Consider the following 24,152-nt stretch of genomic DNA (forward strand, 5'->3'; position numbering starts at 1 on the left):
TGACTGGTTTTGTTGCCATTGGTTGGACAAATACTTGCTTTGTGAGGATAACACTGGCAAATCAAAGAGACTAATAAAGACAGGAAAGAAGATGGTGATAAGTGATGTGATAAGATAGTAGAAGGTTATATAGTCAATTCACCATATATTGCAGGTTTCAGGATAAACCATAGAAGGACAGTAGGGCAAGAAGAAGGACGATGACATTACGGAGCATACAGTATAAGAGGAAAGGACAAAAAAGGATGGAGTATCACAAGGAAAAAGAACTGCGGAAAGAAGATTCTTTTAAAAGGTACTTACCAGACGGATAAAATTTGCCAGACAAGAAACAATAACAAGAGGAAGTCGAATGGACAGAAAAGGTGGTGAAGGTTGTAGAAATTGGTGGGAATGTAGTAGATGAAGAAGAGGTTGTGGCTGATGTATTCAGGAATGCGGTTGATGGAGAGGTTGAGCTGGGCCCGACTAAAGGACAGGAATCCATTGGCTCACAGCAGAGAACACGGATCTCATAGTTGAAACACATCTTGAATTTGCCCTTCTGATCGTGGTTTCTGCAGATGAGTCCATAATCAGGGTTGCACTCTACCACCTGCCCTACTTTGTCGATGTCAACATCAGGATAGTTCTGTGCTCGACATTCAAGCCGCGTGATGTACTCGGGCTTATGGCAGATTTTCTCCCCGCTTCTGAGGATGTTGTTGTAGCTTTCGATGTCTCCACCGTTGGGGGAGGATGATGGGAAATCCACATCAAACCACTTGGTCCATGAGCACCGTGGCTGGCAGGTGGGAGTTGGTGTCGGGGTAGATGTGCTGGAGGTTGTGGTTTCATGAGTTGACGATGTTGTCGTTGTTTCAGGTGAAGTGGAAACGGATGTTATTGTGCTTGTAGTGGAAGATGGAACTGAGCTGATTGTGGTGGTCACAAGAGAGGAGGTGGGCCCAGACGTTGTCTCTGTGCTGACTGATGTGGTTGTGGGAGTGCTTGGAGATGTAGTCGTGGTGGTGTGGCACTCCTTCATGGGCTCGCAGCACAGGACACGGATCTCATAGTTGAAACACATCTTGAATGTGCCCTTCTGATCGTGGTTTCTGCAGATGAGTCCATAATCAGGGTTGCACTCTACCACCTGCCCTACTTTGTCGATGTCAACATCAGGATAGTTCTGTGCTCGACATTCAAGCCGCGTGATGTACTCGGGCTTATGGCAGATTTTCTCCCCGCTTCTGAGGATGTTGTTGTAGCTTTCGATGTCTCCACCGTTGGGGGAGGATGATGGGAAATCCACATCAAACCACTTGGTCCATGAGCACCGTGGCTGGCAGGTGGGAGTTGGTGTCGGGGTAGATGTGCTGGAGGTTGTGGTTTCATGAGTTGACGATGTTGTCGTTGTTTCAGGTGAAGTGGAAACGGATGTTATTGTGCTTGTAGTGGAAGATGGAACTGAGCTGATTGTGGTGGTCACAAGAGAGGAGGTGGGCCCAGACGTTGTCTCTGTGCTGACTGATGTGGTTGTGGGAGTGCTTGGAGATGTAGTCGTGGTGGTGTGGCACTCCTTCATGGGCTCGCAGCACAGGACACGGATCTCATAGTTGAAACACATCTTGAATGTGCCCTTCTGATCGTGGTTTCTGCAGATGAGTCCATAATCAGGGTTGCACTCTACCACCTGCCCTACTTTGTCGATGTCAACATCAGGATAGTTCTGTGCTCGACATTCAAGCCGCGTGATGTACTCGGGCTTATGGCAGATTTTCTCCCCGCTTCTGAGGATGTTGTTGTAGCTTTCGATGTCTCCACCGTTGGGGGAGGATGATGGGAAATCCACATCAAACCACTTGGTCCATGAGCACCGTGGCTGGCAGGTGGGAGTTGGTGTCGGGGTAGATGTGCTGGAGGTTGTGGTTTCATGAGTTGACGATGTTGTCGTTGTTTCAGGTGAAGTGGAAACGGATGTTATTGTGCTTGTAGTGGAAGATGGAACTGAGCTGATTGTGGTGGTCACAAGAGAGGAGGTGGGCCCAGACGTTGTCTCTGTGCTGACTGATGTGGTTGTGGGAGTGCTTGGAGATGTAGTCGTGGTGGTGTGGCACTCCTTCATGGGCTCGCAGCACAGGACACGGATCTCATAGTTGAAACACATCTTGAATGTGCCCTTCTGATCGTGGTTTCTGCAGATGAGTCCATAATCAGGGTTGCACTCTACCACCTGCCCTACTTTGTCGATGTCAACATCAGGATAGTTCTGTGCTCGACATTCAAGCCGCGTGATGTACTCGGGCTTATGGCAGATTTTCTCCCCGCTTCTGAGGATGTTGTTGTAGCTTTCGATGTCTCCACCGTTGGGGGAGGATGATGGGAAATCCACATCAAACCACTTGGTCCATGAGCACCGTGGCTGGCAGGTGGGAGTTGGTGTCGGGGTAGATGTGCTGGAGGTTGTGGTTTCATGAGTTGACGATGTTGTCGTTGTTTCAGGTGAAGTGGAAACGGATGTTATTGTGCTTGTAGTGGAAGATGGAACTGAGCTGATTGTGGTGGTCACAAGAGAGGAGGTGGGCCCAGACGTTGTCTCTGTGCTGACTGATGTGGTTGTGGGAGTGCTTGGAGATGTAGTCGTGGTGGTGTGGCACTCCTTCATGGGCTCGCAGCACAGGACACGGATCTCATAGTTGAAACACATCTTGAATGTGCCCTTCTGATCGTGGTTTCTGCAGATGAGTCCATAATCAGGGTTGCACTCTACCACCTGCCCTACTTTGTCGATGTCAACATCAGGATAGTTCTGTGCTCGACATTCAAGCCGCGTGATGTACTCGGGCTTATGGCAGATTTTCTCCCCGCTTCTGAGGATGTTGTTGTAGCTTTCGATGTCTCCACCGTTGGGGGAGGATGATGGGAAATCCACATCAAACCACTTGGTCCATGAGCACCGTGGCTGGCAGGTGGGAGTTGGTGTCGGGGTAGATGTGCTGGAGGTTGTGGTTTCATGAGTTGACGATGTTGTCGTTGTTTCAGGTGAAGTGGAAACGGATGTTATTGTGCTTGTAGTGGAAGATGGAACTGAGCTGATTGTGGTGGTCACAAGAGAGGAGGTGGGCCCAGACGTTGTCTCTGTGCTGACTGATGTGGTTGTGGGAGTGCTTGGAGATGTAGTCGTGGTGGTGTGGCACTCCTTCATGGGCTCGCAGCACAGGACACGGATCTCATAGTTGAAACACATCTTGAATGTGCCCTTCTGATCGTGGTTTCTGCAGATGAGTCCATAATCAGGGTTGCACTCTACCACCTGCCCTACTTTGTCGATGTCAACATCAGGATAGTTCTGTGCTCGACATTCAAGCCGCGTGATGTACTCGGGCTTATGGCAGATTTTCTCCCCGCTTCTGAGGATGTTGTTGTAGCTTTCGATGTCTCCACCGTTGGGGGAGGATGATGGGAAATCCACATCAAACCACTTGGTCCATGAGCACCGTGGCTGGCAGGTGGGAGTTGGTGTCGGGGTAGATGTGCTGGAGGTTGTGGTTTCATGAGTTGACGATGTTGTCGTTGTTTCAGGTGAAGTGGAAACGGATGTTATTGTGCTTGTAGTGGAAGATGGAACTGAGCTGATTGTGGTGGTCACAAGAGAGGAGGTGGGCCCAGACGTTGTCTCTGTGCTGACTGATGTGGTTGTGGGAGTGCTTGGAGATGTAGTCGTGGTGGTGTGGCACTCCTTCATGGGCTCGCAGCACAGGACACGGATCTCATAGTTGAAACACATCTTGAATGTGCCCTTCTGATCGTGGTTTCTGCAGATGAGTCCATAATCAGGGTTGCACTCTACCACCTGCCCTACTTTGTCGATGTCAACATCAGGATAGTTCTGTGCTCGACATTCAAGCCGCGTGATGTACTCGGGCTTATGGCAGATTTTCTCCCCGCTTCTGAGGATGTTGTTGTAGCTTTCGATGTCTCCACCGTTGGGGGAGGATGATGGGAAATCCACATCAAACCACTTGGTCCATGAGCACCGTGGCTGGCAGGGGGGAGTTGGTGTCGGGGTAGATGTGCTGGAGGTTGTGGTTTCATGAGTTGACGATGTTGTCGTTGTTTCAGGTGAAGTGGAAACGGATGTTATTGTGCTTGTAGTGGAAGATGGAACTGAGCTGATTGTGGTGGTCACAAGAGAGGAGGTGGGCCCAGACGTTGTCTCTGTGCTGACTGATGTGGTTGTGGGAGTGCTTGGAGATGTAGTCGTGGTGGTGTGGCACTCCTTCATGGGCTCGCAGCACAGGACACGGATCTCATAGTTGAAACACATCTTGAATGTGCCCTTCTGATCGTGGTTTCTGCAGATGAGTCCATAATCAGGGTTGCACTCTACCACCTGCCCTACTTTGTCGATGTCAACATCAGGATAGTTCTGTGCTCGACATTCAAGCCGCGTGATGTACTCGGGCTTATGGCAGATTTTCTCCCCGCTTCTGAGGATGTTGTTGTAGCTTTCGATGTCTCCACCGTTGGGGGAGGATGATGGGAAATCCACATCAAACCACTTGGTCCATGAGCACCGTGGCTGGCAGGTGGGAGTTGGTGTCGGGGTAGATGTGCTGGAGGTTGTGGTTTCATGAGTTGACGATGTTGTCGTTGTTTCAGGTGAAGTGGAAACGGATGTTATTGTGCTTGTAGTGGAAGATGGAACTGAGCTGATTGTGGTGGTCACAAGAGAGGAGGTGGGCCCAGACGTTGTCTCTGTGCTGACTGATGTGGTTGTGGGAGTGCTTGGAGATGTAGTCGTGGTGGTGTGGCACTCCTTCATGGGCTCGCAGCACAGGACACGGATCTCATAGTTGAAACACATCTTGAATGTGCCCTTCTGATCGTGGTTTCTGCAGATGAGTCCATAATCAGGGTTGCACTCTACCACCTGCCCTACTTTGTCGATGTCAACATCAGGATAGTTCTGTGCTCGACATTCAAGCCGCGTGATGTACTCGGGCTTATGGCAGATTTTCTCCCCGCTTCTGAGGATGTTGTTGTAGCTTTCGATGTCTCCACCGTTGGGGGAGGATGATGGGAAATCCACATCAAACCACTTGGTCCATGAGCACCGTGGCTGGCAGGGGGGAGTTGGTGTCGGGGTAGATGTGCTGGAGGTTGTGGTTTCATGAGTTGACGATGTTGTCGTTGTTTCAGGTGAAGTGGAAACGGATGTTATTGTGCTTGTAGTGGAAGATGGAACTGAGCTGATTGTGGTGGTCACAAGAGAGGAGGTGGGCCCAGACGTTGTCTCTGTGCTGACTGATGTGGTTGTGGGAGTGCTTGGAGATGTAGTCGTGGTGGTGTGGCACTCCTTCATGGGCTCGCAGCACAGGACACGGATCTCATAGTTGAAACACATCTTGAATGTGCCCTTCTGATCGTGGTTTCTGCAGATGAGTCCATAATCAGGGTTGCACTCTACCACCTGCCCTACTTTGTCGATGTCAACATCAGGATAGTTCTGTGCTCGACATTCAAGCCGCGTGATGTACTCGGGCTTATGGCAGATTTTCTCCCCGCTTCTGAGGATGTTGTTGTAGCTTTCGATGTCTCCACCGTTGGGGGAGGATGATGGGAAATCCACATCAAACCACTTGGTCCATGAGCACCGTGGCTGGCAGGTGGGAGTTGGTGTCGGGGTAGATGTGCTGGAGGTTGTGGTTTCATGAGTTGACGATGTTGTCGTTGTTTCAGGTGAAGTGGAAACGGATGTTATTGTGCTTGTAGTGGAAGATGGAACTGAGCTGATTGTGGTGGTCACAAGAGAGGAGGTGGGCCCAGACGTTGTCTCTGTGCTGACTGATGTGGTTGTGGGAGTGCTTGGAGATGTAGTCGTGGTGGTGTGGCACTCCTTCATGGGCTCGCAGCACAGGACACGGATCTCATAGTTGAAACACATCTTGAATGTGCCCTTCTGATCGTGGTTTCTGCAGATGAGTCCATAATCAGGGTTGCACTCTACCACCTGCCCTACTTTGTCGATGTCAACATCAGGATAGTTCTGTGCTCGACATTCAAGCCGCGTGATGTACTCGGGCTTATGGCAGATTTTCTCCCCGCTTCTGAGGATGTTGTTGTAGCTTTCGATGTCTCCACCGTTGGGGGAGGATGATGGGAAATCCACATCAAACCACTTGGTCCATGAGCACCGTGGCTGGCAGGGGGGAGGCGCTGTGGGGGTAGATGTGCTAGAGGTTGTGGTTTCATGAGTTGACGATGTTGTCGTTGTTTCAGGTGAAGTGGAAACGGATGTTATTGTGCTTGTAGTGGAAGATGGAACTGAGCTGATTGTGGTGGTCACAAGAGAGGAGGTGGGCCCAGACGTTGTCTCTGTGCTGACTGATGTGGTTGTGGGAGTGCTTGGAGATGTAGTCGTGGTGGTGTGGCACTCCTTCATGGGCTCGCAGCACAGGACACGGATCTCATAGTTGAAACACATCTTGAATGTGCCCTTCTGATCGTGGTTTCTGCAGATGAGTCCATAATCAGGGTTGCACTCTACCACCTGCCCTACTTTGTCGATGTCAACATCAGGATAGTTCTGTGCTCGACATTCAAGCCGCGTGATGTACTCGGGCTTATGGCAGATTTTCTCCCCGCTTCTGAGGATGTTGTTGTAGCTTTCGATGTCTCCACCGTTGGGGGAGGATGATGGGAAATCCACATCAAACCACTTGGTCCATGAGCACCGTGGCTGGCAGGTGGGAGTTGGTGTCGGGGTAGATGTGCTGGAGGTTGTGGTTTCATGAGTTGACGATGTTGTCGTTGTTTCAGGTGAAGTGGAAACGGATGTTATTGTGCTTGTAGTGGAAGATGGAACTGAGCTGATTGTGGTGGTCACAAGAGAGGAGGTGGGCCCAGACGTTGTCTCTGTGCTGACTGATGTGGTTGTGGGAGTGCTTGGAGATGTAGTCGTGGTGGTGTGGCACTCCTTCATGGGCTCGCAGCACAGGACACGGATCTCATAGTTGAAACACATCTTGAATGTGCCCTTCTGATCGTGGTTTCTGCAGATGAGTCCATAATCAGGGTTGCACTCTACCACCTGCCCTACTTTGTCGATGTCAACATCAGGATAGTTCTGTGCTCGACATTCAAGCCGCGTGATGTACTCGGGCTTATGGCAGATTTTCTCCCCGCTTCTGAGGATGTTGTTGTAGCTTTCGATGTCTCCACCGTTGGGGGAGGATGATGGGAAATCCACATCAAACCACTTGGTCCATGAGCACCGTGGCTGGCAGGTGGGAGTTGGTGTCGGGGTAGATGTGCTGGAGGTTGTGGTTTCATGAGTTGACGATGTTGTCGTTGTTTCAGGTGAAGTGGAAACGGATGTTATTGTGCTTGTAGTGGAAGATGGAACTGAGCTGATTGTGGTGGTCACAAGAGAGGAGGTGGGCCCAGACGTTGTCTCTGTGCTGACTGATGTGGTTGTGGGAGTGCTTGGAGATGTAGTCGTGGTGGTGTGGCACTCCTTCATGGGCTCGCAGCACAGGACACGGATCTCATAGTTGAAACACATCTTGAATGTGCCCTTCTGATCGTGGTTTCTGCAGATGAGTCCATAATCAGGGTTGCACTCTACCACCTGCCCTACTTTGTCGATGTCAACATCAGGATAGTTCTGTGCTCGACATTCAAGCCGCGTGATGTACTCGGGCTTATGGCAGATTTTCTCCCCGCTTCTGAGGATGTTGTTGTAGCTTTCGATGTCTCCACCGTTGGGGGAGGATGATGGGAAATCCACATCAAACCACTTGGTCCATGAGCACCGTGGCTGGCAGGTGGGAGTTGGTGTCGGGGTAGATGTGCTGGAGGTTGTGGTTTCATGAGTTGACGATGTTGTCGTTGTTTCAGGTGAAGTGGAAACGGATGTTATTGTGCTTGTAGTGGAAGATGGAACTGAGCTGATTGTGGTGGTCACAAGAGAGGAGGTGGGCCCAGACGTTGTCTCTGTGCTGACTGATGTGGTTGTGGGAGTGCTTGGAGATGTAGTCGTGGTGGTGTGGCACTCTTTCATGGGCTCGCAGCACAGGACACGGATCTCATAGTTGAAACACATCTTGAATGTGCCCTTCTGATCGTGGTTTCTGCAGATGAGTCCATAATCAGGGTTGCACTCTACCACCTGCCCTACTTTGTCGATGTCAACATCAGGATAGTTCTGTGCTCGACATTCAAGCCGCGTGATGTACTCGGGCTTATGGCAGATTTTCTCCCCGCTTCTGAGGATGTTGTTGTAGCTTTCGATGTCTCCACCGTTGGGGGAGGATGATGGGAAATCCACATCAAACCACTTGGTCCATGAGCACCGTGGCTGGCAGGTGGGAGTTGGTGTCGGGGTAGATGTGCTGGAGGTTGTGGTTTCATGAGTTGACGATGTTGTCGTTGTTTCAGGTGAAGTGGAAACGGATGTTATTGTGCTTGTAGTGGAAGATGGAACTGAGCTGATTGTGGTGGTCACAAGAGAGGAGGTGGGCCCAGACGTTGTCTCTGTGCTGACTGATGTGGTTGTGGGAGTGCTTGGAGATGTAGTCGTGGTGGTGTGGCACTCCTTCATGGGCTCGCAGCACAGGACACGGATCTCATAGTTGAAACACATCTTGAATGTGCCCTTCTGATCGTGGTTTCTGCAGATGAGTCCATAATCAGGGTTGCACTCTACCACCTGCCCTACTTTGTCGATGTCAACATCAGGATAGTTCTGTGCTCGACATTCAAGCCGCGTGATGTACTCGGGCTTATGGCAGATTTTCTCCCCGCTTCTGAGGATGTTGTTGTAGCTTTCGATGTCTCCACCGTTGGGGGAGGATGATGGGAAATCCACATCAAACCACTTGGTCCATGAGCACCGTGGCTGGCAGGTGGGAGTTGGTGTCGGGGTAGATGTGCTGGAGGTTGTGGTTTCATGAGTTGACGATGTTGTCGTTGTTTCAGGTGAAGTGGAAACGGATGTTATTGTGCTTGTAGTGGAAGATGGAACTGAGCTGATTGTGGTGGTCACAAGAGAGGAGGTGGGCCCAGACGTTGTCTCTGTGCTGACTGATGTGGTTGTGGGAGTGCTTGGAGATGTAGTCGTGGTGGTGTGGCACTCCTTCATGGGCTCGCAGCACAGGACACGGATCTCATAGTTGAAACACATCTTGAATGTGCCCTTCTGATCGTGGTTTCTGCAGATGAGTCCATAATCAGGGTTGCACTCTACCACCTGCCCTACTTTGTCGATGTCAACATCAGGATAGTTCTGTGCTCGACATTCAAGCCGCGTGATGTACTCGGGCTTATGGCAGATTTTCTCCCCGCTTCTGAGGATGTTGTTGTAGCTTTCGATGTCTCCACCGTTGGGGGAGGATGATGGGAAATCCACATCAAACCACTTGGTCCATGAGCACCGTGGCTGGCAGGTGGGAGTTGGTGTCGGGGTAGATGTGCTGGAGGTTGTGGTTTCATGAGTTGACGATGTTGTCGTTGTTTCAGGTGAAGTGGAAACGGATGTTATTGTGCTTGTAGTGGAAGATGGAACTGAGCTGATTGTGGTGGTCACAAGAGAGGAGGTGGGCCCAGACGTTGTCTCTGTGCTGACTGATGTGGTTGTGGGAGTGCTTGGAGATGTAGTCGTGGTGGTGTGGCACTCTTTCATGGGCTCGCAGCACAGGACACGGATCTCATAGTTGAAACACATCTTGAATGTGCCCTTCTGATCGTGGTTTCTGCAGATGAGTCCATAATCAGGGTTGCACTCTACCACCTGCCCTACTTTGTCGATGTCAACATCAGGATAGTTCTGTGCTCGACATTCAAGCCGCGTGATGTACTCGGGCTTATGGCAGATTTTCTCCCCGCTTCTGAGGATGTTGTTGTAGCTTTCGATGTCTCCACCGTTGGGGGAGGATGATGGGAAATCCACATCAAACCACTTGGTCCATGAGCACCGTGGCTGGCAGGTGGGAGTTGGTGTCGGGGTAGATGTGCTGGAGGTTGTGGTTTCATGAGTTGACGATGTTGTCGTTGTTTCAGGTGAAGTGGAAACGGATGTTATTGTGCTTGTAGTGGAAGATGGAACTGAGCTGATTGTGGTGGTCACAAGAGAGGAGGTGGGCCCAGACGTTGTCTCTGTGCTGACTGATGTGGTTGTGGGAGTGCTTGGAGATGTAGTCGTGGTGGTGTGGCACTCCTTCATGGGCTCGCAGCACAGGACACGGATCTCATAGTTGAAACACATCTTGAATGTGCCCTTCTGATCGTGGTTTCTGCAGATGAGTCCATAATCAGGGTTGCACTCTACCACCTGCCCTACTTTGTCGATGTCAACATCAGGATAGTTCTGTGCTCGACATTCAAGCCGCGTGATGTACTCGGGCTTATGGCAGATTTTCTCCCCGCTTCTGAGGATGTTGTTGTAGCTTTCGATGTCTCCACCGTTGGGGGAGGATGATGGGAAATCCACATCAAACCACTTGGTCCATGAGCACCGTGGCTGGCAGGGGGGAGGCGCTGTGGGGGTAGATGTGCTAGAGGTTGTGGTTTCATGAGTTGACGATGTTGTCGTTGTTTCAGGTGAAGTGGAAACGGATGTTATTGTGCTTGTAGTGGAAGATGGAACTGAGCTGATTGTGGTGGTCACAAGAGAGGAGGTGGGCCCAGACGTTGTCTCTGTGCTGACTGATGTGGTTGTGGGAGTGCTTGGAGATGTAGTCGTGGTGGTGTGGCACTCCTTCATGGGCTCGCAGCACAGGACACGGATCTCATAGTTGAAACACATCTTGAATGTGCCCTTCTGATCGTGGTTTCTGCAGATGAGTCCATAATCAGGGTTGCACTCTACCACCTGCCCTACTTTGTCGATGTCAACATCAGGATAGTTCTGTGCTCGACATTCAAGCCGCGTGATGTACTCGGGCTTATGGCAGATTTTCTCCCCGCTTCTGAGGATGTTGTTGTAGCTTTCGATGTCTCCACCGTTGGGGGAGGATGATGGGAAATCCACATCAAACCACTTGGTCCATGAGCACCGTGGCTGGCAGGTGGGAGTTGGTGTCGGGGTAGATGTGCTGGAGGTTGTGGTTTCATGAGTTGACGATGTTGTCGTTGTTTCAGGTGAAGTGGAAACGGATGTTATTGTGCTTGTAGTGGAAGATGGAACTGAGCTGATTGTGGTGGTCACAAGAGAGGAGGTGGGCCCAGACGTTGTCTCTGTGCTGACTGATGTGGTTGTGGGAGTGCTTGGAGATGTAGTCGTGGTGGTGTGGCACTCCTTCATGGGCTCGCAGCACAGGACACGGATCTCATAGTTGAAACACATCTTGAATGTGCCCTTCTGATCGTGGTTTCTGCAGATGAGTCCATAATCAGGGTTGCACTCTACCACCTGCCCTACTTTGTCGATGTCAACATCAGGATAGTTCTGTGCTCGACATTCAAGCCGCGTGATGTACTCGGGCTTATGGCAGATTTTCTCCCCGCTTCTGAGGATGTTGTTGTAGCTTTCGATGTCTCCACCGTTGGGGGAGGATGATGGGAAATCCACATCAAACCACTTGGTCCATGAGCACCGTGGCTGGCAGGTGGGAGTTGGTGTCGGGGTAGATGTGCTGGAGGTTGTGGTTTCATGAGTTGACGATGTTGTCGTTGTTTCAGGTGAAGTGGAAACGGATGTTATTGTGCTTGTAGTGGAAGATGGAACTGAGCTGATTGTGGTGGTCACAAGAGAGGAGGTGGGCCCAGACGTTGTCTCTGTGCTGACTGATGTGGTTGTGGGAGTGCTTGGAGATGTAGTCGTGGTGGTGTGGCACTCCTTCATGGGCTCGCAGCACAGGACACGGATCTCATAGTTGAAACACATCTTGAATGTGCCCTTCTGATCGTGGTTTCTGCAGATGAGTCCATAATCAGGGTTGCACTCTACCACCTGCCCTACTTTGTCGATGTCAACATCAGGATAGTTCTGTGCTCGACATTCAAGCCGCGTGATGTACTCGGGCTTATGGCAGATTTTCTCCCCGCTTCTGAGGATGTTGTTGTAGCTTTCGATGTCTCCACCGTTGGGGGAGGATGATGGGAAATCCACATCAAACCACTTGGTCCATGAGCACCGTGGCTGGCAGGTGGGAGTTGGTGTCGGGGTAGATGTGCTGGAGGTTGTGGTTTCATGAGTTGACGATGTTGTCGTTGTTTCAGGTGAAGTGGAAACGGATGTTATTGTGCTTGTAGTGGAAGATGGAACTGAGCTGATTGTGGTGGTCACAAGAGAGGAGGTGGGCCCAGACGTTGTCTCTGTGCTGACTGATGTGGTTGTGGGAGTGCTTGGAGATGTAGTCGTGGTGGTGTGGCACTCTTTCATGGGCTCGCAGCACAGGACACGGATCTCATAGTTGAAACACATCTTGAATGTGCCCTTCTGATCGTGGTTTCTGCAGATGAGTCCATAATCAGGGTTGCACTCTACCACCTGCCCTACTTTGTCGATGTCAACATCAGGATAGTTCTGTGCTCGACATTCAAGCCGCGTGATGTACTCGGGCTTATGGCAGATTTTCTCCCCGCTTCTGAGGATGTTGTTGTAGCTTTCGATGTCTCCACCGTTGGGGGAGGATGATGGGAAATCCACATCAAACCACTTGGTCCATGAGCACCGTGGCTGGCAGGTGGGAGTTGGTGTCGGGGTAGATGTGCTGGAGGTTGTGGTTTCATGAGTTGACGATGTTGTCGTTGTTTCAGGTGAAGTGGAAACGGATGTTATTGTGCTTGTAGTGGAAGATGGAACTGAGCTGATTGTGGTGGTCACAAGAGAGGAGGTGGGCCCAGACGTTGTCTCTGTGCTGACTGATGTGGTTGTGGGAGTGCTTGGAGATGTAGTCGTGGTGGTGTGGCACTCCTTCATGGGCTCGCAGCACAGGACACGGATCTCATAGTTGAAACACATCTTGAATGTGCCCTTCTGATCGTGGTTTCTGCAGATGAGTCCATAATCAGGGTTGCACTCTACCACCTGCCCTACTTTGTCGATGTCAACATCAGGATAGTTCTGTGCTCGACATTCAAGCCGCGTGATGTACTCGGGCTTATGGCAGATTTTCTCCCCGCTTCTGAGGATGTTGTTGTAGCTTTCGATGTCTCCACCGTTGGGGGAGGATGATGGGAAATCCACATCAAACCACTTGGTCCATGAGCACCGTGGCTGGCAGGTGGGAGTTGGTGTCGGGGTAGATGTGCTGGAGGTTGTGGTTTCATGAGTTGACGATGTTGTCGTTGTTTCAGGTGAAGTGGAAACGGATGTTATTGTGCTTGTAGTGGAAGATGGAACTGAGCTGATTGTGGTGGTCACAAGAGAGGAGGTGGGCCCAGACGTTGTCTCTGTGCTGACTGATGTGGTTGTGGGAGTGCTTGGAGATGTAGTCGTGGTGGTGTGGCACTCCTTCATGGGCTCGCAGCACAGGACACGGATCTCATAGTTGAAACACATCTTGAATGTGCCCTTCTGATCGTGGTTTCTGCAGATGAGTCCATAATCAGGGTTGCACTCTACCACCTGCCCTACTTTGTCGATGTCAACATCAGGATAGTTCTGTGCTCGACATTCAAGCCGCGTGATGTACTCGGGCTTATGGCAGATTTTCTCCCCGCTTCTGAGGATGTTGTTGTAGCTTTCGATGTCTCCACCGTTGGGGGAGGATGATGGGAAATCCACATCAAACCACTTGGTCCATGAGCACCGTGGCTGGCAGGTGGGAGTTGGTGTCGGGGTAGATGTGCTGGAGGTTGTGGTTTCATGAGTTGACGATGTTGTCGTTGTTTCAGGTGAAGTGGAAACGGATGTTATTGTGCTTGTAGTGGAAGATGGAACTGAGCTGATTGTGGTGGTCACAAGAGAGGAGGTGGGCCCAGACGTTGTCTCTGTGCTGACTGATGTGGTTGTGGGAGTGCTTGGAGATGTAGTCGTGGTGGTGTGGCACTCCTTCATGGGCTCGCAGCACAGGACACGGATCTCATAGTTGAAACACATCTTGAATGTGCCCTTCTGATCGTGGTTTCTGCAGATGAGTCCATAATCAGGGTTGCACTCTACCACCTGCCCTACTTTGTCGATGTCAACATCAGGATAGTTCTGTGCTCGACATTCAAGCCGCGTGATGTACTCGGGCTTATGGCAGATTTTCTCCCCGCTTCTGAGGATGTTGTTGTAGCTTTCGATGTCTCCACCGTTGGGGGAGGATGATGGGAAATCCACATCAAACCACTTGGTCCATGAGCACCGTGGCTGGCAGGTGGGAGTTGGTGTCGGGGTAGATGTGCTGGAGGTTGTGGTTTCATGAGTTGACGATGTTGTCGTTGTTTCAGGTGAAGTGGAAACGGATGTTATTGTGCTTGTAGTGGAAGATGGAACTGAGCTGATTGTGGTGGTCACAAGAGAGGAGGTGGGCCCAGACGTTGTCTCTGTGCTGACTGATGTGGTTTTGGGAGTGCTTGGAGATGTAGTCGTGGTGGTGTGGCACTCTTTCATGGGCTCGCAGCACAGGACACGGATCTCATAGTTGAAACACATCTTGAATGTGCCCTTCTGATCGTGGTTTCTGCAGATGAGTCCATAATCAGGGTTGCACTCTACCACCTGCCCTACTTTGTCGATGTCAACATCAGGATAGTTCTGTGCTCGACATTCAAGCCGCGTGATGTACTCGGGCTTATGGCAGATTTTCTCCCCGCTTCTGAGGATGTTGTTGTAGCTTTCGATGTCTCCACCGTTGGGGGAGGATGATGGGAAATCCACATCAAACCACTTGGTCCATGAGCACCGTGGCTGGCAGGTGGGAGTTGGTGTCGGGGTAGATGTGCTGGAGGTTGTGGTTTCATGAGTTGACGATGTTGTCGTTGTTTCAGGTGAAGTGGAAACGGATGTTATTGTGCTTGTAGTGGAAGATGGAACTGAGCTGATTGTGGTGGTCACAAGAGAGGAGGTGGGCCCAGACGTTGTCTCTGTGCTGACTGATGTGGTTGTGGGAGTGCTTGGAGATGTAGTCGTGGTGGTGTGGCACTCCTTCATGGGCTCGCAGCACAGGACACGGATCTCATAGTTGAAACACATCTTGAATGTGCCCTTCTGATCGTGGTTTCTGCAGATGAGTCCATAATCAGGGTTGCACTCTACCACCTGCCCTACTTTGTCGATGTCAACATCAGGATAGTTCTGTGCTCGACATTCAAGCCGCGTGATGTACTCGGGCTTATGGCAGATTTTCTCCCCGCTTCTGAGGATGTTGTTGTAGCTTTCGATGTCTCCACCGTTGGGGGAGGATGATGGGAAATCCACATCAAACCACTTGGTCCATGAGCACCGTGGCTGGCAGGGGGGAGGCGCTGTGGGGGTAGATGTGCTGGAGGTTGTGGTTTCATGAGTTGACGATGTTGTCTTTGTTTCAGGTGAAGTGGAAACGGATGTTATTGTGCTTGTAGTGGAAGATGGAACTGAGCTGATTGTGGTGGTCACAAGAGAGGAGGTGGTCTCCGACGTTGTCTCTGTGCTGACTGATGTGGTTGTGGGAGTGCTTGGAGATGTAGTCGTGGTGGTGTGGCACTCCTTCATGGGCTCGCAGCACAGGACACGGATCTCATAGTTGAAACACATCTTGAATGTGCCCTTCTGATCGTGGTTTCTGCAGATGAGTCCATAATCAGGGTTGCACTCTACCACCTGCCCTACTTTGTCGATGTCAACATCAGGATAGTTCTGTGCTCGACATTCAAGCCGCGTGATGTACTCGGGCTTATGGCAGATTTTCTCCCCGCTTCTGAGGATGTTGTTGTAGCTTTCGATGTCTCCACCGTTGGGGGAGGATGATGGGAAATCCACATCAAACCACTTGGTCCATGAGCACCGTGGCTGGCAGGGGGGAGTTGGTGTCGGGGTAGATGTGCTAGAGGTTGTGGTTTCATGAGTTGACGATGTTGTCGTTGTTTCAGGTGAAGTGGAAACGGATGTTATTGTGCTTGTAGTGGAAGATGGAACTGAGCTGATTGTGGTGGTCACAAGAGAGGAGGTGGGCCCAGACGTTGTCTCTGTGCTGACTGATGTGGTTGTGGGAGTGCTTGGAGATGTAGTCGTGGTGGTGTGGCACTCCTTCATGGGCTCGCAGCACAGGACACGGATCTCATAGTTGAAACACATCTTGAATGTGCCCTTCTGATCGTGGTTTCTGCAGATGAGTCCATAATCAGGGTTGCACTCTACCACCTGCCCTACTTTGTCGATGTCAACATCAGGATAGTTCTGTGCTCGACATTCAAGCCGCGTGATGTACTCGGGCTTATGGCAGATTTTCTCCCCGCTTCTGAGGATGTTGTTGTAGCTTTCGATGTCTCCACCGTTGGGGGAGGATGATGGGAAATCCACATCAAACCACTTGGTCCATGAGCACCGTGGCTGGCAGGTGGGAGTTGGTGTCGGGGTAGATGTGCTGGAGGTTGTGGTTTCATGAGTTGACGATGTTGTCGTTGTTTCAGGTGAAGTGGAAACGGATGTTATTGTGCTTGTAGTGGAAGATGGAACTGAGCTGATTGTGGTGGTCACAAGAGAGGAGGTGGGCCCAGACGTTGTCTCTGTGCTGACTGATGTGGTTGTGGGAGTGCTTGGAGATGTAGTCGTGGTGGTGTGGCACTCCTTCATGGGCTCGCAGCACAGGACACGGATCTCATAGTTGAAACACATCTTGAATGTGCCCTTCTGATCGTGGTTTCTGCAGATGAGTCCATAATCAGGGTTGCACTCTACCACCTGCCCTACTTTGTCGATGTCAACATCAGGATAGTTCTGTGCTCGACATTCAAGCCGCGTGATGTACTCGGGCTTATGGCAGATTTTCTCCCCGCTTCTGAGGATGTTGTTGTAGCTTTCGATGTCTCCACCGTTGGGGGAGGATGATGGGAAATCCACATCAAACCACTTGGTCCATGAGCACCGTGGCTGGCAGGGGGTAGGCGCTGTGGGGGTAGATGTGCTAGAAGTTGTGTTTTCATGAGTTGACGATGTTGTCGTTGTTTCAGGTGAAGTGGAAACGGATGTTATTGTGCTTGTAGTGGAAGATGGAACTGAGCTGATTGTGGTGGTCACAACAGAGGAGGTGGTCTCCGACGTTGTCTCTGTGGTGACTGATGTGGTTTTGGGAGTGCTTGCACTCATTGTCGACTTGTCTTCTGTGGTAGATGTATGTCCTCTACTGGGTCTTGCAGTTGATGTTGTAAGTCTTTCACTTGTGTGTGTCGTCTGTCTGGTCGTAATACAGACATTTTTCTTTGAACAACATTGTATTCGAATCTCATAGTTGTAGCATATGGGTGGGAACTGATATTTGTTCAGGCATAGCAGACCCTCTGTCTTGCTACAAGTTACATTCTGCTCCAGCTCTTTCAACGGTGTGTTGGGGAATCTCTCAGCTCTGCATTCCACTTCTGTAGGGACATCACAAAATTTGTATCCTTCTGCTCTTAAATTCTCAAAGGTATCAAAATCTCCCCCATTTATGTCTGATTTAGGATAACTCCCATCTATCCACCTCGTCCATTCACAGACTACTTGTTGACATGAATTTGTCACTGATGTTGTCAGCCCTGTCCATGTCACATCAGTAGAGTGACTGTTTGTTTCAGGTGTCTCCGTGGAAGGAGAGGGTCCTGTGCTTGTTCCACTTTCTTTTGTTGATGGAAAGGATGTGAATTTGGTTGTGTGACTCTCTGAGATTGTTTTGTGTTCTGTTGTTGTAGATATACCATGAGTAACCATGCTTGTGGTATGTGGTTCTGTTGTAGTAGTTAATTGACACTCTTGAAGAAAGCAGCACAGAATTCTGATCTGGTAGTTTTCGCATTTTCCAGATGCCTGGTCCTTATTGTGACAGATCATACCTTGGGTTCTGCTGCACTCAACAGTTTGGTTGAGGTCCTGCCATGGCATAGCAGGGAACTCAGCAGCCCTGCATTCTACCTCCTTGGGAGATCTGCACACTCTGTAGCCCTTTGCTCTGATATTCTCCAGGGTATCAAAATCACCACTGTTGGGTCCTGTGCCTGGGTGGCTGACATCCAGCCAAGGAGACCAAGTACAAATGTCTTCAACACACTTTGTGGTTTCAGATATCATACCAGTTATACTGACACTGTCAAAGGGAGTTCTTGTTGTAACACCTGTGTCAGTAGTAGGAGTAGTGAACGATGTTGTGTTCACCCAGGTTACCGTTGTGATTGTCATAGGCGAAGAAGTCGTGAAAGTTTCTGTAGTGAAACTGTTCCCAGGTGGGACTGTTGTTGTAACTTTGTGTCCTTGAGATGTAGAGTAACTACCTGGGATTTTAGAAGAAAATGGAGGGTTGAATAATGAGGATATCTACTACCCCCCCCCCCCCCCAATTAATGTGACATTAGTTTTGCAGAGGAAAGAAGCATGTTTGCCATGAGGCTGGAATTGTAAGAAAGCCTCAGTTTTTGGTCCGGTCTGTCTGTGGCCAGGGGAACATCCTAGATATTCACTCCCAGGGTTGTCCATTGATGTCCTCAAGTTAGTAAAGGAAGCTAAGGGAGCTCCCTCATGTGGGAAAAGGGCAATGTATGAGAAGACAGCAGTAGAAAGCCTGCTGCTAATATCACTCAATTCAGAGCCTTGTAGAATACTGGAACTAGCAAAAAGAAGCCAGGTATTTTCCCTAGAGCCTATGACCCAGAGGATTTTTCTGGTCCCTTGGCCCAAGAGTGCTGTCCCTGCCCTGAATTGCCTTTGTGTCTGCTTCTATGGTCGGCAGAGAGGAAGGTCCTTGGTTGCAGAGACAACCTCCTTTCTGTCTGTGTTCAGTGTGTTGCACAACAGCCTTCATGTTTACAACTGCTGATGAATTCAATGCAGACTCAGGGTGTGGCCTTACCCCGTTCAGTGGTGTCAGAGAAGGAGAAGGTGGTGGAAGGGGCTGGGGTGGTGAGGTCACAGTCATACACCTTGCCCTCGATAGTGCCATTGGCACTGCAACTGGCAATGATGCAGCCCCCGGTGCCATCTGTGGTGTTGTAAATTATATCCCCAGGGTGGAAGTGCTTTCCTTTGTAAGTGCAGGTACACGCTGGCAACCAGAAGAGACAGGGACCTCATCAAACATCTGCCATGACATTCAGTCAGTCCCAACCCAGGAAGATGCCCACAAAGACCAGTCCATCTCTTACCCTTTGAGTCATAAGTGCACTTGATGCCCGCCTCAGTGCATGAGCTAAGAAAAGAGAGAAAAATGGGAAAGGGAGGCAGAGGTGGCTGATCCGATGCTATCTCCTGAGTTTCTCTCAAGGGAGGCAGCCACCATCACCAGTGTCATTTGGGTCATCCATCACCAGCTCTGCTGTCCATTTGCTTCACGTTTTGTATTAAAAGATAGCATTCCCTTCCTCCAGACCCCACCTGCATCCCCACCACACAGCCAGGAATCATTGCCTCAGGAAAAGACTTGGGTTTGCCAAGAACAGGCACAGATAGGATGCCAGTCACTATGCCAGAGAAAAAAAGGGTGGATATCTGTAGGAGCAGTCACCTGTTCCTGGTATCTCTACTGCAGTCTTCATGAGACCTCCTCTAGGGATGGAATTCCCACCCCACTGATGAATAAGGTTCCCCCTTGATCTCCTTTCCATGAATTTTAGGTGAAAGGCTCCAAACTACTGGCACCTCCATTATGAGGGACACATTTGCCTCTGTCCAACGGGCATTGGTTGGAGATCATTAAGATCTCATGGAACAAGTCAGGGTGGAGGGTATGAGGTTGTCAGATTTTCAGGGTCCCAGACAATCCCAATCATAGCAGAACTGGGTGAGGCAGATATTATTCACTCACCACCCTGAGTACATGGGCTCTTACCATGAGTGGCAGTTCTTGTCCAAGGGTACTGGGGAGCCTGGTGGGTAGTACCTTCCTTCGATGTAGCAGGGAGCACAACTCTGGACGCATGCCATCTTATCCTCATCAAAGATGGGGGTCTTTGGAGGACATTTAGGGTAGCAACCTGCAGGGCCAAGAAGAGGAATTGCTCTCAAATTTTGTTGGACTGCCTGGCTCTCCTCAAGCCTCACCTCTGACCAAAGTTCATGGCCAAATGACTACACCTTCTTGGTGGTTTTTGTAGCAACAGAATTTGTGACTTGAGCAATAGAATTTGACAGGTGAATCCTGCCCAGGGACTGCTTGGAAAGCTATTGTCTAGAGCTGGGGTGGCTGTGGAACTTGGGGTGGGGCTGGGGGTACAGGATCTCTGTGTGCCAGGAGGCTGCTAGGCGAAGCAGGTGCCTAGAAGTCCCTGGGCTTAGGGTGAGGTGGAGTGCTTCCAGGGTTCCCTGTGGTCTGGGAAATGGATCACTGTCCTGGAAGGAGGATGAGTGAATGCAATGAGTCTGCTCTGGGAATGGATCACATAGAAAGAGGCAGATGTTTAAGGGGGGACTCCTCCTGGTTAGGATTACATGGGTGACTCTATGTGCAAGCGTAAATGAGGAGCCCAGGAACCCCGTAGCCCCCTGGATAACAGAGGCCTCCTAGGTAGCATACATATGCAGTGGATGAGGGAGAGATGATGTGCAAATTGTCAGGAATGTCAGAGTCAGTCTTATTCCATATATCTGAGTCATGGGATCCTGAGCTCCTCCTAGCTTCCTAGGGAAAGGACTGCGTGAAGTGGAGGCAAGGGAAGATAAGGTAAGGGGCCCTGGCAGGTATTAGACCCCAGAGACTTTGGGAGCTCCCTTCTTCCTTCCCCATTCTCTTTTCCATCTTCTCCTTCTCCACTTTCCCTCCTCTCCCTCCTTCCCATCCTCCTCTCCTTCCTCCCCACTTTCCTCTTCCTCCTCTTCACCCTTCTCTCCTCCTCCTCCATTTGATCTCAGACAAAGCACTTGGCTCTTATTCTTTGGTGGTGGCTAAAGGCAGAAAGTGTTATTAGGCCATACCAGGGGCATGACAAGTCACCTAAGGTCTTGGGAACTCTTTGAGTTCCCTGGGGGGTGGGGTTCCACTGTTTTACCTTCCAGTCCCCGGATGTTATGGATGCATTTGCCACTTGGGTTGTGACAGGTCTTCATGCAGGGGGCACCACAGGGTTGGTAGTGCCATTCACAGGAGCCATTGGAGTTGTAGTAGTCACAGAACAGAGCTGAAAGGGAGAGCCCGAGTGTGTGCTGAGGCAGCAGTGAGGGCAGTTGGGCATCAGCCCTCCTCCTCTTCCCGCTTGACCTCAGGGGTGATTCTTGAGCAGACCTCAAAGGCAGAACAACAATGCAGAGAGCAGAGCTAGGATGGTGGGCCACTTGAAGTTTCTTTCTCCCACATCTCACTGTGCCTCAAGGTGTAGCCTGGCATGGCCTTAATTGTGAAGCCCCAGCCATTGGCTTCTCCCCCCTTGCTGTGTAGAGCTTTGCAGGGGAGCAGGTCTACAGGCCAAGCCTGCTTGGGTCCTATGGGGGGCTCAGAGACTCACGACAGATACTAGGCGTCCTCCAGGAGATGCAGACGTTGATCTCATTGCAGGCTTGGGCATAAGCAGCCACAGCTGTGCAGAAGCATTCACAATCTCCCCCCGTGTCGCAGGCACAAGCATCTGACACACAAGCCTCATAGTATTTGGTGGGTTCAACCTACGAAGAGAAAAGTTGATATTGGTGTTTCTTGCTCCCCAGAAGGAGCAGTGGTGAACCCCAAAGTCAGCCAGGACTTCATCTCCTGCCTTCTATTTACAATAGGAAGATTATGGGGGTGGGGTAAAGAGTGACCCCAAGACTGACTTAAGTTCTTTAGCTGACAGAGAAGCCACATCCTTCCCAAGAATAGATTGAGGTTCTTGTGTGCCAGGGATGCTCAGGAGACACAGGGGGGATACCCATGTCTCAGGACAGAAATCGTCACAGCCCCTGGAGTTCTGCCTTACGTGAGGATGGCAGGTGGCAAAGACAACACTGTTGATGATGCTGCACTGCTTCTGGGCCCAGGCCTTGCGGTAAGGGTTGGTGGTGCAGGGGTCCCTGGCAGGGATGGCGTCCGGGCAGGAGGGAGAGACCTTCCAGCTGTTACCAAACTCCCGCACGTCGCCCACCACCGAGAGGCTCCTGGTGGTGAAGTCATTGGCACTGCTGCCATCATAGTTCCCACAGAGACCGCAGACCTTCCCCTGCCCAGAGGGAAAGACAAGGTCAGGAAGGAATAACACAGGCCCCCGTCTGCCCGTGTACCCATGGTAGCCTGGAGAAGAGCACTGCCTCACTCCCCACCCATCCCCTGGGGTGAGTTTAGCCAATCCCTCAGTGCCTGGCACTCTATGCATTTCAGTGTGTGAGTCCTGCCCTTAGCCTCTGGATGACATAGAAATGTGCACATACATGGGAACCAACACACACATGCCCATGTATGCACTCACATGTGTGAGCACAGTGCACTGAACACATGCACACAATGAGCATGCATACCTGTGTACATTCATGCACACACGTGCATGTGCATACCTATGCATGCACGCACAGTGCACACATGCACACTTGTGTGGATGCAGCGCACTGAACACATGCTCACAATGTACATGAATACCTGTGTGCACGCATGCACATACATGCACACACAGAGGCATTTGATTTCCTTGGCCTCCATCAAGCCCTCTCCAGGGCAGCCTGCATCTACAAGGACATGGAGTTGGCTTCACAGCCACAATACCTTGAAGTCTGGGCTGAGTTGGATGAAGATGCTGGTCTTCTTGTCCCACAACAGCACCAGCCCACTATTGGTGTCTACAATCAGGTAGATGCCCATCTGGCGGATGCTGTAAGGCAGTTTCCCCTTGGCCCCTATCTTCTCTGTCACTTCCACCTTCCCATTGCTGAGTTTCAGCTCATAACTCTGGATAAAAAAGACCAAAGGCTGCTCAGGGCCTGCACTCAGACCCACAGAAGCATCAGGGATGGACGTGATGGGGACCACATTCAGGGCACAGGACCAGTGCCTCCCAGGGGTGTGCCCCCTTCTCCTTCTTACTTTGTTGGGAAGTCATGCCTAGCCAAGGCTGGCCCCAGACCCTGCCCAAGACTCTCCTTGGGCAGCTTTGTTCTCGAGTTCTTTCCCAAGTAGAGACCCACCCCCAGAAAGATCTTGATGGCCTTGGAGCAAGTGGTGCCTGTGGTCCCGCAGGGAATGTTCTCCGTGGTGACTCGGAAAGTCCCCTTGGCGCTGCTGTTTGTCCCACAGTGGTCCTGCCAAGGGAAGGGCTCTATCAGTGAAGGGAACTCCAGGGGCTCCAGGACCAGGGGACACCCACTGCCAAGAACCTGGGTCCTTGAGCCAGTGATTCCCTCACATTTTCCCTGTCTGGGAAGTGACAGATAGAGTGACTAAGGTTGCCTTTCTGATCTTCCATGAAATCTCACAGAGTGTGTTCTGGGCTTCTGCCTACGTGGTGGCTCCCAAAATCTCCGACCCAGACAGTGTCCCCTAGCACTTCAAAAATGGCCTGCCTCCCCACACTGGAGCTAACCTGGGGCAGGCCTCTGAATGGAGTAGGCTGGCTGTTGGACAACAGCCTAGGTCAGGACCCTAGGCAATTCCCAACCCCCAACCCCATTAATAGGAGTGGCCAGAGTCTCCCTTCCATTCTGCCCTTGGGGTCAACTGCACAGGTAGGGAAACATCAGAGGGAACCTCCAGAAGGAGAAGGTCCATGAATGTTCTGAGAGAGAGGTGAAGGAAGTCAGGGAGGGAGAAAGACATGGTCAGCAAGGTGCGCCCTCTCACCTGGGCCAGTGTGTACTCGCAGGCCCCACTGAAGGTGTAGCGCTGACTGTCAAAGGTGATGTAGTGACCATCACCATATACAGCACATGTGCCCATGCAGGGCTCATTAGTACATTGCCACATTCGATTCTTGCAGGTGCTGAGAGGAAAAAGGAAGAAAGGGGGTCAGAGATGTCCTTCAGACCTATGTGGGCCAGGCTGCCTGATGGTGAGAATGGGCTGGGGGAGGGAGAGCTGGCCAGAGCCTCCTCCCTCCTGGGCTATATGCTGCCAGGACTGGCTTCTTCCTTGGGGAGGTTGGGCAGCTGTCAGAGAGTTGGCTTTGGAGTCAGGGGAGGCCCA

General features: G+C 51.0%; 1 protein-coding gene across 1 annotated transcript in view; it reads right to left on the bottom strand.

The window, feature by feature from the left end:
* Positions 1-24,152, bottom strand: part of MUC5AC (mucin 5AC, oligomeric mucus/gel-forming) — a 50,938-nt gene that overhangs the window by 11,093 nt on the left and 15,693 nt on the right. Inside the window, exons 22-31 of the mRNA XM_072637958.1 lie at positions 23,811-23,949; positions 23,159-23,272; positions 22,740-22,922; positions 21,964-22,203; positions 21,517-21,673; positions 21,064-21,192; positions 19,908-20,052; positions 19,225-19,268; positions 18,933-19,124; positions 304-18,357 (exon numbers count right to left, since the gene is read on the bottom strand). Coding sequence (XP_072494059.1) covers positions 304-18,357; positions 18,933-19,124; positions 19,225-19,268; positions 19,908-20,052; positions 21,064-21,192; positions 21,517-21,673; positions 21,964-22,203; positions 22,740-22,922; positions 23,159-23,272; positions 23,811-23,949 — 19,397 coding nt within the window. The remainder of the gene's footprint in view (positions 1-303; positions 18,358-18,932; positions 19,125-19,224; positions 19,269-19,907; positions 20,053-21,063; positions 21,193-21,516; positions 21,674-21,963; positions 22,204-22,739; positions 22,923-23,158; positions 23,273-23,810; positions 23,950-24,152) is intronic.

Source organism: Notamacropus eugenii, chromosome 2 (genome assembly GCF_028372415.1).
Source record: "Notamacropus eugenii isolate mMacEug1 chromosome 2, mMacEug1.pri_v2, whole genome shotgun sequence".
In the NCBI taxonomy this organism is placed as follows: Eukaryota; Metazoa; Chordata; class Mammalia; order Diprotodontia; family Macropodidae; genus Notamacropus; species Notamacropus eugenii.